Here is a 13740-nt window from a genome sequence, read left to right on the forward strand (position 1 = left end):
TGAAACCACTACTGGCCAAAATTGTTAAAATTGTGGATTTTAGGAGTAATACCCCCATGTTTGCATAGCCAACATGTTTAAAAAAAGAAAAAGAGCTGCATATTGGCTCTTAGGTTGGCCTTGGGAAAGAGGATAGCCTAGACTTGGGATGTCAAACTTGTTTCATACAGTGGGCTGAACCTGCTGAGGGCCGGAGCTGACATCATTAAGCAGGAAGTGATGTCATTAAGCAGATGATGGCCAGAAATAAGCACTTTGTTCTCACTAAGAATGGTTGGCAACCTTCAGTCTCGAAAGACTATGGTATAAGCCTACAGCATCCCAGGTGGTCTCCCATCCAAGTACTAACCAGGCCTAACCCTGCTTAGCTTCCAAGATCAGATAAGATCAGGGATGTGTAGGGTAACAGTTGTCATTAGCTAAAATGACAGAAGAGAAAATGTGCAAATCTTGCTCACATTTTCAAGATATGAGACAGCCCAGTTATCAAGCTGGGAGAGCCCAATTTTAATGCGGGGGTGGGGGTGGAATTGCTTCCATGGGCCGCATTGGCCCTTTGGGCCTTATGTTTGACACCCGTGGCTTAGACATTTATTCATGTCCCTAGGCAAGTTTCTCAATTTGCCTCCTGCTTGAACCTGACGCTTCTTAGCTAAAAACCTTTGGAAGAAGTTGGAATGGTCCTGAGCTCTCCTGCTGATGGCATCACGACTCCTGTTGCAGGAGAAGTCTCTGTGGGCTGCTCCCCACACTGTTCCCCATCAATTACACCCTGGTTGGTTGATGTTCCTTTATTGGAATTAATTGCCAGGATGGTGAGCTCTCTCTGGAATGTCTTTGGGGTGTGGAATGCCATCAAGGCCTAAGGAATCTGGTCTGTGCCTTAATCCAGCTTGATAGGAAAGAACAATGACCAGGTGAAGCTCATCAAGAAAAGCACAGTTGGGTGATAGTGACTAATCTGGGAATAATCAGTGCAAGGACGCAGGGCAGGCAAGCAGACCGCTCTGGGTTGCATCAGTTTCCTTGCAGCTGCAACTACAACAGGGTCTGCTCTGCTATCTCTCTCTTGTTTTGACATGAAACTGTATCAGTGGAGCTCTGCCTTTCCTCGTGCTACCAGATATATGTTCCTGATAAATGGGAACAATTCACTGAATGCCTTTGCAGCAAGGCCAGCTATACAAGGGTCACTAAAAGCACAATGGGCAGCAACCCCCCAACATTTTTCATGCCTGATTTTGGGGCTACCAACAACAACAACAAAAATGAAAATCTCAGGCTGGGATTCTTCCAAATCTCTTTTCCTTGCAATTCCTGCTCCCCTCCACCCACCTTCCCCCCCCAGCATAGTGGCATAGCTCAAGGGGGTGCAAAGCACTAAGCTTTGCAGGGAGCCTCACTGCAGCATGCAAGGGGCCTCTCCCCCTCCCCTTTCCAGGCAGGGGGAGCAAAACAGAGGCATATGTCTGGCTCTGAAGGGGAGGGCGAGGGGCCCCTTGCATGCGGCGGTGAGGCTCCCTGCAAAACTTAGTGCTTTGCACCCCCTTGAGCTACGCCACTGCCTTTGTGCCCTCCCCGCTCCCTGCCAACACTGATGGGCAATATAAAGCCTGAGGGCCCTCCCAAAAGCTGAACCCAGTCCAGCAACAGGGGAAGGCAGATCTGCGTGCCCACGGATCTCTGAGGCCTTTCAGTCTGTGTGAAAAGCTCTCCCCTTCCTTGAAGTGCCCTGCCTTCTTGCACAGCTCCCTGGGACAGAATGGAAGCCCTTTTTCTGTCTCCCAACCATCTAGCTCCTTGGAACAAACAGTCCCACTTCACAAAGTGCCTCATTTTGACCTGGCAACCCCCATCATCCGGCCCTGATGGGGAAGGAGGAGGCTGGAGGTTATTTGCGTTCACCGAGAAGTGTTTGTTCAGAGATCTGAGCCTCCTTCGCTTGCCCCCCCTTCCCGTCACAAATACTGAACTGCAGTAACCCCCTCCTGGAACTTTTCAGAATGTGTTTTATCTTCAGATAAATATCCTCCCTTGAAAAATCCTTTTGTTTTTGCCATAAAAAGCAGCTGCTCCCCCATTCCCTTGTACTTTCTTTTGCACACGCACAAATGCTGGAATCTTGTATACACTCGTTTGTGTATACAAGGCTGAGACGGTCCATCTAGGAGGCGGACTGAGCTGGAAACCCCAGGCAACAGATTGGCAGAGGATAGGGGCTCCCCCATACACCACAATGCAATTAATCAGCATTTGTCATCAAGTGCGCTCTTGACAGGTTTCTGTCCCGGTTCCCCAATGACTGTTTCTGATACATGTTTCCAAACACCCATTTGTCTCATTCGCACATTCATTGCACACCTAAAACCTTAGACACACTCCAAACAAAAATCAAGGTGGGATTCAGTCCCTAGTCTCACGGCCTTCAGCAAGACTTGGGTCTGGTTCATACAAGCATCTTCACTCCTGGATGACCACAGTATTGTCTTTCACTCCATGCCTAGATAATTTCTAGAACCTGTGGCTTCAAGAAGGGACGGGTTGCTACTAGTTTAGAGGGTCTGAAAAGTTGATTAGACAAAGTCGGTGAGGGCGAAGAGGAGGAGGAGAAGCAACAGCACCTGTCAGTGGTGATTAACTATGGTAGCTTAGTGGAACCTCCAAGATCAAGAGCAGTATACCTCTGAATCCCAATGGGGGTAAATAGCAGAAGAAAATATTGTCTTGCTGCTCTCCTTGGGAGACAAATACTGGAAATCTTTCCAGTCGTCCAGGAAGGTGCATCGTCTTGCCTCGCAGCATCTTGAAATACTTTCCGATGAACTCTGTCCCCATGGCCAGGGGCCAGCCGTCAAGCAACTGCACGCATGGGAACATCAGGCCTTCATGCCACAGATCTATCAGCAAGCCGTCTCCAATGCAAGCATCCCAGCTATGGTTTAGAAACATCTCAGTGCCTGGAAGTGCAGCACAAGCCACTACATGTTTACTTGGCAGTGAGTTCCACTAGGGTCAATGGGTCTTCTTCTTGGCCATGTCAGTGTGCATAGGATGGGGACCTAAACAATGGTGACTTGTTGAAACATGGACATGCTGAGGGTATAAACAGTGATTTGTTTTGCCCTATATGCAGCATGTGCGTGTGTGTGTGTGTGTGTGTGTGTGTCTTCTGTCCGCCCCCCCCCCCAGGCAACACACACACAAACCCCAGCTGACTCCCAGATCAGACAATCCCAAGCAAGACAAAGTCTCCTTTGGTAAATGCAGCCTCATCACTTTCCACGGAAGCAAGCCGAAAGCAGCCTCAGCTTGCAGTGAACGAGTAAGCAGCAAGGCCCAGGACAACCTCCAAGTTCTGCTTTGGACACAGAGCAAAGTGCAAAGAGCTGAATGCACATTGATGTTATGGGGTGCAAGCAGCGCATAATGTCACAGCTCCCAGGGACAAGCTGCCTGTGTGTGCATCCAGCTGCCCTGCCTTCTAGTTTTGCTCAGCCTGCCCTTGCACCTTGAACGCATTCTACATATTTAGCGAGGGAGGAAGTTTTATCCCAGCCTTTCGTCTCCATGCCAGGATAAGTTCCACCTGCAAAATGGTGTCAGGTGCTTGTCACCAACAGAGCCAATAAACACAAGAACCGGCAATGATGCATGGGGACGCGTGGGATTCGGGAAAGATGGGACTTTGCTGGGGTGATGTCACAGTCAAGTGTTGAACCAGGGAGCCCCCCCCCCCCGAACCAGGCCTGCCCGCTGATGAGGCCTCCTGACATGACGCCTCAAGTAGTGTTCCTGGCCAGTTTGCTGAATAAGGAGTTTGTAAGCTCATTGGATCAGATGCATGTCTCAAACGGAAGTCTGTGCAGCAAGGCAAACTGTCCTTCAGAGACAACTATGTGTGCAGGCTGGGACCGTACGGTCTGTGACCCCAGATGCAGCCCTCACCCACCCCAGCTGTTCATGGCAGCCCACCGGGGAAGCAAGGAGTTCTTTGTTTTTGCTGCTTCCCACGACAGAGCAGACAGCAACACAACTTGTGTGAAAAGAGCCAGCTTTCGTGTTGCAGCTTGTTGTTCAGGCTGAGCTGCCTGGGAGGGCTTGCTCAAAAGGACTTGTTTTTCAGGTCCTGTCCAGCAAGAGAAAGAAATGTGCATTTGGAAGAAGAAGAAGAAGAAAAAAAACAATCACCACCCTGAGATGCTTACCAAACACATTCAAGATGAGGCCAGCTGTTGCTCTGGCCTTCTCAAAGCAAACGCTGCCTTCTAAGGCCATAAGAACACAAGAAGAGCCCTGCTGGATCAGGCCAAAGGCCTATCTAGTCCAGCTTCCTGTATCTCACAGTGGCCCACCAAATGCCCCAGGGAACACACAAAACAGACACAACCTGCATCCCGGTGCCCTCCCCTGCTTCTGGCAATCAGAGGCAGCCTGCCTCTAAAACCAAGAGCTTGCACATACCTACTATGACTTGTAACCCTGCTCCTGCCTGGCCCTGAATGCTGTTCCACAGGGTCCCAACATACCTTTGAAACCCATGCACCAGCACATTAGGCCCTCTGAGACGTCCAGCATCGACTCCAGCATGTTTAGCAGACAGTGTGGACATGTCTTGTTTGCACATGGGCCATCCACTCTAGAAGAAAGGTGCCTGAGGGGGGACATGATTGAGACATACAAAATTACGCAGGGGATGGGTAGTGTGATGTCCTTTGCCCTCTCACACAACACCAGAACCAGGGGTCATCCACTACAGTTGAGTGTTGGGAGAGTTAGAGCAGACAAAAGAAAATGCTTCTTTACCAGCATGTAATTAATCTGAGGAACTCCTGGCTGCAGGATGCGGTGGTGATGTCTGAACCAGATGCCCTTCAAAGGGAATTGGACAGAATTCTGGAAGAAAAATCTGTCACAGGTTTCAAGCCCTGGTGGGTATGTGCAACCTCCTGGTTTTGGAAGTAGGCTACCTCAGAAGGCCAGGTGTAAGGGAGTGGCAGCAGGATGGAGGAATCTGGTTATCTTGGGTGCTCACCAAGCTATCTGGTGGGCCACTGCGAGATACAGGAAGCTGGACTAGATGGGCCTTGGCCTGTTCCAGCAGGGTTCTTATGTTTTGTAGAGACTGTTGAGTGAACGCAGGTGGTGTGACAGTATGATTATAGGGTAGTTGTGGGGATTTGTTCTCACCTATGCATTTACATATCACCCTACTGGAATGCCCCAGGCTCCACCTCCTGGCCCCATCCATCTATCACAGCTGGCAACATATCACAGCTGGCAACCTGAGCTGTGGCTGAAACTCAAATATCCCAGACTTCTTCCTGTTTAAGAAGAGAGCCGACTACGACATCTTTTTAAAAAACCCTCCTGTTTTCATTCAGTCCGAGGCGCCAGCTCTCTGGAGTCTTTGCTGATCTAGCAGAAAACTCAGGACCTCTCAGGGAAGTGAAGCTACCAGCCTGTCTGGATTCAACCCAGCTGAGATCTACCCCACCCCATAGCCTTTTAATCGCAATTGGTATTGGATTTTAACTGCTCTGAGTTGCTTTGGGGACCAAGACATCAGGTGCAGGATTACAGAATAGATTCTTTTATATTAGGAGTGCATCTGTCACATTTCAAGCAAAAATGTGGCATGGCCATTAAGAAAACCGTTCCCAGTGTGTGTGCATGTAGACAGCAAAAAAAAAGAAGCTGTTTAAAATGTAATCAGTAAAATAGAAACCGACTCCTGAACCTGGCTAGCAAGAAGCAGTACTAGGGAGTTGTAAGTGCATGCTGTTGATTTTGGGAGGACTGATGCCCTTGAACCATTAGCCCCATCTGCTGAGCGTGAAACTGAGTACCATGAAAGAGAAAGAACTTTATCTCTGAAATACACTTTATTCGGTTACAGCTTGACACAGAAGCCAAGAGTTCATAAAGCCAAGAACTCGCGGCAAACAGGAACTACACGAGTGCCTGGGGTGTAAAGAGTTAAAATCGGGTGTGCAGCAAGCCTTTATGAGGTCTTTCTTGTCAGTGGTTCTCAGAGGCAGTGACTACTTATGCAGGGCATGGGGGGGCAGCACCAGCAGGAAGGGTGCAGGAGATTAAAGGGCCAGAATAAGAACATCCTGACCAAGTAGGCTTGGAAGGGAATTGGGGCCTTGCAGTGCAGCGCGATGTTAGTACGTGGCGGTGATTGTCAGTGCTTGGTCCACCAAGGAGCCTCAGATCTGAACCAGATCTTGGCTGAAAAGGACACCGGAAGCTACGGGGTTGTCCTCTTAGGGTGCCAGTCAGGCCTTATGACTGGGCATTCTCGAACCTCTCTGCCAGGGCTTGGAACTGGGAGGTGACTTCCTGCAGGAAGGGGGCAAACCACTCGCGTATCCTCTCGGTGGCCTGGTCAATGGAGACCTTGATTTCCTCGGCCTTGTCGCGGAACTGGTTGTGGAGCTCCTGAGCGCGAGCGCTGAGCTGCTGCTGGACCATTTTCCCTTGGTCTCCCATAGCCTGCTGCAGGGCCTGGAGTCGCTCTTGTCCCTTCTCGTGCATGCTGGAGAGGTAGGGCCGTAGATTCTGGCGCATGGAGTTCACCTTGTCATCCGTGTTGGTCCGCACCTCCCTGGCGTAGGTTGTGAACTTGACCCGCAGCTCCTCAGCGTCCTTGTTCAGGCGCTTCTTCAGCTTGCGCATGAATAGGGTGGCCTGGGATCGGAGGTTGTCCACGTTTTGGTTGACCATCAAGCGGGCGTCGTTGGTATATTGCACAAGCTTGGACTTGATCTCCTCCATATCAGCCTTCAGTTTATCTGACAGGGATGAGACTTCAGTAGTCAGGCGTTGCTGCACATCCTGGGCATAGGGGCCGATCTTGGTGCGCAGGTCATTGGTGTACTGATCCACCTCTGCCATGGTGTCTGTGATGAGGCCGCTGTGGAGGAGAAGAGGCAGTGGGGAGGGGGGCGGAAGTGAAGTCAGAATTATTTCACCATGATCAACTAGCCCCCCCCCATCTCTAACTGTTGTAAGCCTCATATCTCCTGAGACTGTGTGCTCATGAAGGACGTCAGCTCAAGAGTTCAAGTTTTGAACAGCGTGAGAATTAACTGTGGGAGGGCAACCTCCACTGCTCCCCCTCATTCAGACTGTAGCGCACACTGCTGGTGCACTGACCCATCTCTGCTGGTTGATCTAGGAGGGCAGGAGATGGTGGCGTGATGTGACAACAGGAGTTTTCCAACTATACAACAGGGTGTAACAATATCAATTTTTAAAATGTGACTTTCAAAACCATTGCACTCAGTCCAAGCGCGGAAATGTTGCACTTTCCCCACTGGGACGATTCATCTAAAAGCAAATTAGGATCCTTCCCCCTTGATTTCTTTTTCACCTCCCCAGGCTCTACCTCAGCACCAGATTTCTCAGGACATTCATGAGGACACAACTGTATGACATCACTAGACCCAACCTGGTGACATCACAAGGCCCCAACTCCTGGCAGTGCCCCTGACCTGGTAACCCCCTAGCCTAGCCCATTAAATTCTCTCACTACTACTACTACTACTACTACTACTAGTAGTAGTAGTAGTAGTAGTAGTAGTAGTAGTAGTGACTTTATTGTCGTTGTGCTACAGCACAACGAAATTTATGCACCTTTGCGATACAAGCATAAATATATACTACATTTCCAACAATCACACTCTACACACTCACCCACACATTCTATACGACATGCATCATAATATAAAAACAGTATAACAGACCATAATGCCCAGGAGCATGGTAACAACTATATCACCTTAGTCAACGTAATTATGGCTGGGGTTTAAAAACTGTTCAGGAATCGTGTGGTGCTGCTCTAATAGTTCTGTATCGTCTACCTAAAGGCAACAGTTCAAAGAACTTATGAGCCGGCTGGAAGGGGTCTCTCAAAATACTATGTGACTTCTGCAGACAGCGAGATGTATAGATGTCCTCCAAAGCTGGTAGATGAAGTCTGATGATGTGCTGCGTGATCTTAATAATTCTCTGCAGAGTTATTCTCTGCAGAGCCTTCTCTGCCCATGTAGTAACTTGGGCATCTGTATTGTCCTGCAATGCAGGGAGGAGAATTCTGGCATACTTCAAAGCTAGAGGGGTGCAGGGCAACCAGATGTCATAACAGCAAGAGGACAAGGTGCCCAAAAACACAGGACGTCCAAGAAAAATGTAGGACATGACAAAATAAAAGCTAAAAACACCTATATATTGATTTCTTGTTGTTGATTTAAATACTGTATTACTTATTATTAAACTTAAAACTATACTACATATAATTTATTAATTGTTAGAAGGCCCTGCGCTGCCTGCTCACAGGGAAAAGGAGGACATTTAAGTTCTTTTCCAGGACACGAGGCAAAAAAGAGGATATGTCCTGGAAAAAGAGGGCATCTGGGCACCCTGGAAGGGTGGCAACATGGACTTCTGTGTAACATCATGGTTACAAGCCGTGATGTGTATGTGCAGCCTCCTGATTTTAGAAATGGGCTATGTCAGAAGGCCAGATGCAAGGGAGGGCACCGGGATGCAGGTCTCTTGTTATCTGGTGTGCTCCCTGGGGCATTTGGTGGGTCGCTGTGAGATACAGGAAGCTGGACTAGATGGGCCTGTGGCCTGACCCAGTGGGGCTGTTCTTATGTTCTTATGTTCACCCTCAGTTTCAGCCATGAGTAAAAGGTGCCCAGTCACTCAGCCAACCTCAAGCCCAGACTGGGGCTTCTCGCCACGTTCACAACCAACATGTGACAACCACTAATTTGGATTTTCTGCCTCCGATCCAAGCATTCAACCCTTCCAGTCAACAACAGCGCCACATAAATCTTTTCCTGTTGTACTTTGAGTGTTAAACTGCAATACTCTTTGAGGGTCTTTCACATTTCTCAAGGACTGTTAGTGGGCTAAAAGTTACCATCAAACTAAGCTGACCAAGGAGCCCTTTCAAAGTCTGCCAGATGACCTTATTCACTCATTTATTTATTTATTTATTTATATTCCATCTTTCTCCCCAAAGGGCACCCTTCCAGGAGAGTATTACCAGACCTGGGTGGATTGCTTGGAAGCAGGCAGTTCATGAGGGCTAGAAACTTGATGTGGTGGTGGTGGTGTTGTGTGTGTGTGTGTTTTTTTTAAATTAAAGCTGGGATTCTTGGGAAACAACTCCATCTTAGGAACTTGTAAGACTTGTGGAAAACAGCTGTATTTTTGTTTGTTTGCTTTGTCGTCGTCCACCCATGTTATTTTACAGTTATGAGCATCTCTGTGTTGTTGCTTTTTGCTGCCTAACCAGAGTGCCAAAAGGAGGAAGGTTAAGGGTTTTTGTGGGCCCTGGACCAAAGATCTGCAGGGGAGTCCCCTCTCTAGAGGGAGCAAGCATGGGGAGACAGAAACTATGGCAGTGGCCATCTGAACAGGTTGAGAAGGGAAAGGAGGAGAAAAAGGAGGGCAAGAAGCAATCCCCTTTAAAAGGGGATTGGACAGGTTTCTGGAGGAAAAATCCATTATGGGTTACAAGCCATGATGTGCATGCGCAACCTCCTAATTTTAGAAATGGGCTATGTCAGATGCAAGGGAGGGCATCAGGATGCTAGTCTCTTGTTATCTGGTATGCTCCCTGGGGCATTTGGTGGGCCGCTGTGAGATGCAGGAAGCTGAACTAGATGGGCCTATGGCCTGATCCAGTGGGGTTGTTCTTATGTTCTTATGTTCAATAGCAGAGGAACTGCTATCACATGGTAGTATGGGGGGGATGGATGGATGGCCCACTTACTGACTTGGGCCTCAGTAAGTGCCAAAGGATGCTGACCTAGGACACCAGTACTGAGCAAGTTAACACTATGGCTGCAAGCCTATGTGCTCTTTCCTGGGAGTAAGCCCTATTTAACACAATAGAACTTGCTTCTAAGGAAACTTGCATGGGATTGTGCTGTATGTTGGTTCCAGAATCAAATGGACGTACCAGCGTCAAAGCAAGTTTTCAATCAAAATCTAGTACATTTTCAAATTTCATCTTCCCAAATCTCAGAAATTCTGCTTTGGATGCATACCACATAACTGTGGATTCCAGTTTTTTCCTTGTGAAAACGGTGTTTTTCCACTCTAATCTGACCTTAAAATCCATGCCATTTGAGAGCAACCGGATTCTCAAAGCAAGGATTCCACCCTGGACTCTTCTTTTGGGACCCCTGGCAACCGCCCACTTCAGTAGGAAGGCACAAAGTCACTCACTCCAGTTCTCTGCTGAGTTGCGAGCTCTTGATCTGTGTGGTGACCTCATCAGCAGCTTCCCCAACCCTGGACGCGTAGTCCCAGAAGAGCTGCACTCCCTCTTCCCATTTGGATTTGGACTCCTCTTGCACCAAAGGGTTGGCCCAGGAGCCTGCAAGAAGAAGAAAGGTGAGGACCATCTCTAAGACTCTCATCTCTCCCTCAATCTGTGAGAGTCAGGATGTTGCCGTGGTTCTAGACTTTGACCTGGAAGATCCAGGTTTAAATCCCCAGATCAGCTGGGGCTTCCTGGGTGACTCTGGGCCAGTCACTGCCTCTCAGCCTCACCTACCTCACAGGATTGTTGTGAGGACAAATGGAGGTGAGGAAAAATGTACACCACCCTGAGATCCTTGGCAGAAGGGCCAAGGGAAGGGCGGTATAAAAATGTGAAAAATAATAAATAAATAAGTTTCCTGACCGAGTGGAGATTTGAACTCAGACCTCTGAGGTCCCAGTTTGACACGCTAACCTCTACACTCCATGCAAACTGTGACAACAAGCCAAGGGCCCTTTCCACTAACAGCAACAGAGCGTTCCCTTTATAGACCTAATGACACACATAAGGGAAGGGCTCTGTTTCTACTGCACACTGGGCAGGAAAGGGATAAAGACCCCTTCATCTTGGCCCCTGCTGGAAACAGGACAGTCGGGGCAATCTAAGATTTGGGGCTGAGCCAGCCAGATAATCTGAATCTGTTTGAACTCGCTCTACCTTTGTCTGCTAGCTTCATGCCTCCAATGGCTTAACTGAGCTCTAGCAAACATTCAAGCCACAAGACAGTCGGAAGCACCCCAGACTAGCATTCAGTTTCCAATGGCTTCCAGTCACAAGTCTCTGGGAAGCTCCCTGTCAAGGCTGTGAAGCTGATGGCCATCCTCTGTTGCTCACCTCAATATCTACTAAGGGGTATACTGCCACTGTCTATGGAAGCTCCACTCAGCTATCATGGCTAATAGCCTTTGACAGATCTAGCCTTCATACAGGACAGGAATTTAATGCCACATTAAAAACCAGTCTTTAAGAGAACGGGGAGCCCTACATGTGTGTTCTTCATCTTCCCACTACTTTCACATGGTTATTATCAGAACATCTTGGGGTTGGGTTACTCACCTCCCAGCAGAACTACTGCGAAAAACAAGGCAAAGGACTTCATGGTGGAGAAGCGGCCTCTCTGGGGGAAAAAAAGACAGAAATGAATAGGGAAGGGGTGAATTGGGGACAACAGGAAGCTGGGATGCCTCCCCTCTTCCTGCAGCCATGTCACCCACCCCAAAAAGAGTCACACAGAATCAGCTGCAACCCAGGCAAATGGTGTCATTGTCTGGAGTGTGTCTGCACACCCTTGTCAATTCCATCCTGTTCCTCCATCCCATCTGTTTATTCTGGCTTTCTTAACCCGGCACTATTAGTGTTCCTCTAGTTCCACAGCTGAGGCTACAAATGTAAATCACACAACAACCCAGGTAGGGATTGCCAGCTGACCACCCAGTTCCAAGCTCCCAATTTCTATTTTTTTTTTTTTTTACCTTCTCTCCTGCAGGACTCCCGGGAAAGTGTGTTCAGCCAGTCTGTCTCTCTGGGCTTAAATACCCAGCTCAGCTGGTAGAAAAGGGGTTGGAGAAGGAAGGAGGCGGGGCTGGCAGAGTCTAGTACAGTAGCCACAAGTTTGCCAAAGTGGCTTTTCAGGGACAAAGTTTAATTCTGTCCACCCCCACTCACAGGCCAAATGTTTTGAGAGAAAGTCTTGTTAACCCTGAATTCCCCAGAGAGAGAGAGAGAGAGAGAAAGAGAGAGAGAGAGAGAGAGAGAGAGAGAGAGAGAGCTCCCCCAAACAAATGGCTTTCAGAAATTATTCATTCCAACTAAAAGGATTATCAATATCACCAAAAATGTGTTTATGGTGCTTTCTTAAATTTAATCCCATGAAATCCACATTTGTTACCCCTTTCAGATTGCTTAGTGCACAGAGGGCAGAGAAAAATCTGGTGTAAATGTGAACCTTGTCCAACCTTTTGCATGCTTGGAAAGAACAGATCAGAATCGGAACCCGTGTCCCATTCCGCAACCCAGAAGCGGATCTTAATCCGGATGGTCGAAGATGAGACAGCGAAATGTCCTATTTCTTGAACTTCCCAGCAAGGCGAGGTGGGGTCTTAGTAGGCAAAATGTCAGACACACAGTGAACAGGATACGGTGTGTGTTCTTTTGCAATGGTTCGGTGAGGGGGAAGGACGAGGCTTGTGATTCTGATGAAAATCTCACAAGAGGAGCTTTTTAAGTCTGCTTCAAAGGGGGAAGGGGTGAAAGAGTTTGAGAGGCAGACCTGCTGACTCAGATTGCTTGATAGCACACAATGGGGAGATTAAACCAATTCTCAGAAGGCCCAGAAGAAGAGGAACTCCTGTTCAAGAACCCTGTGTTGATCAGTGACTTTTTTTTTCCCTTGGTGGAATTGGCTGTTCCTTGAGCAAGCCCTGACAGGTCTGCTGTTGCAATAGCACAACTTGGGGAACCTGCCACACCAGATGCTGTCCAATGGGGGACAGCCTGCTGGGATCTCCGTGGGCAGCTTGTGTCTGGTGCCTACCTGGAAATGAAAATGTCAACCGTCCTGGCAATTCACACTGGTCATATACATTCAACCTGATAGCCAGACATCTGTGCCTTAGCTTAGACCAGGGGTCTCTAAACTTTTCAGACAAAGGGCCGCATCAAATATCTGGCACAGTGTCAAGGGCCGGGGAAAAAAGTTAAACGTAACATTTAAGTAAAAACATTAGAGATGGAACTTAGACGAATGAATGTCCAGAATTTCTCCAAGCATCAACACAGCCCAAGAAATAAAGGACAAATTTAAATGGACCCCCTTTCCCCCATCCCACAAGCACAATTCCAGTTGTGTTTGGTCAGCTGGGCCAGAGGCTCTCAGGGAATTAGATGCTGGCCGTGGGCCGGATATAGGCTCTCTGCGGGCCGCATCTGGCCCCCGGGCCAGGATTTGGAGACCCCTGGCTTAGACCATTTCGGTCAGCAGCTTTTGGACACCCTTCAAAGGCAGCACAATGTCAATATTTATTGAATGCATTGTCACTGTTTTTCAAAGCGAGACATCATTGGGAAGGCCAGACAGCTCTTCTCCTGCTAGAGGCCTGAAAGAGCCTGCTGGCTTCCCCCACCCACCATCCTCAGAGGGACTATCTCCTTGCCACTGCTTGTTGGGGGCGGGCGGGGGGGGGTTTAAACTCTGCAGGACTTTAATTGCCATTCCAGTCACCAAGGGATCTGAACAACTTGGGCCTCCAGATTGCTTCTGACCCTTCAGCCTGGTACATTTGAGGAGAGAAAGCAAATAGGGAGGAAGCTTGTATTTGGGGTTGCAGACACAGCTGGGTCAGTGTGATGGCTGCTCCGTTTAGGGCCCCAAAGGTCATAAGAACCTAGGAAGA

General features: G+C 48.6%; 1 protein-coding gene across 1 annotated transcript; it reads right to left on the reverse strand.

The window, feature by feature from the left end:
* Nucleotides 1-5863: 5863 nt before the first annotated feature.
* On the reverse strand, nucleotides 5864-11863 carry APOE (apolipoprotein E). Its single transcript, XM_066639038.1, has 4 exons — nucleotides 11821-11863; nucleotides 11405-11465; nucleotides 10252-10402; nucleotides 5864-6919 (listed from the first exon to the last, which is right to left on the reverse strand). The coding sequence occupies exons 2-4, from the start codon at nucleotides 11445-11447 to the stop codon at nucleotides 6289-6291; spliced, it is 825 nt and encodes a 274-aa protein (XP_066495135.1). The 5' UTR covers nucleotides 11448-11465; nucleotides 11821-11863; the 3' UTR covers nucleotides 5864-6288.
* Nucleotides 11864-13740: the final 1877 nt, after the last annotated feature.

Source organism: Tiliqua scincoides, chromosome 10 (genome assembly GCF_035046505.1).
Source record: "Tiliqua scincoides isolate rTilSci1 chromosome 10, rTilSci1.hap2, whole genome shotgun sequence".
NCBI classification, from domain to species: Eukaryota; Metazoa; Chordata; class Lepidosauria; order Squamata; family Scincidae; genus Tiliqua; species Tiliqua scincoides.

Bases quoted from the DNA above. Each gene is read 5' to 3' on its own strand.
- APOE (XM_066639038.1), bottom strand. From the start codon at position 11,447: ATGAAGTCCTTTGCCTTGTTTTTCGCAGTAGTTCTGCTGGGAG. The intron at 10,403-11,404 runs GTGAGTAACCCA...TTCTTCTTGCAG, and splicing joins CGCAGTAGTTCTGCTGGGAG to GCTCCTGGGCCAACCCTTTG. The intron at 6,920-10,251 runs GTGAGTGACTTT...TCTCCTCCACAG, and splicing joins CAACTCAGCAGAGAACTGGA to CGGCCTCATCACAGACACCA.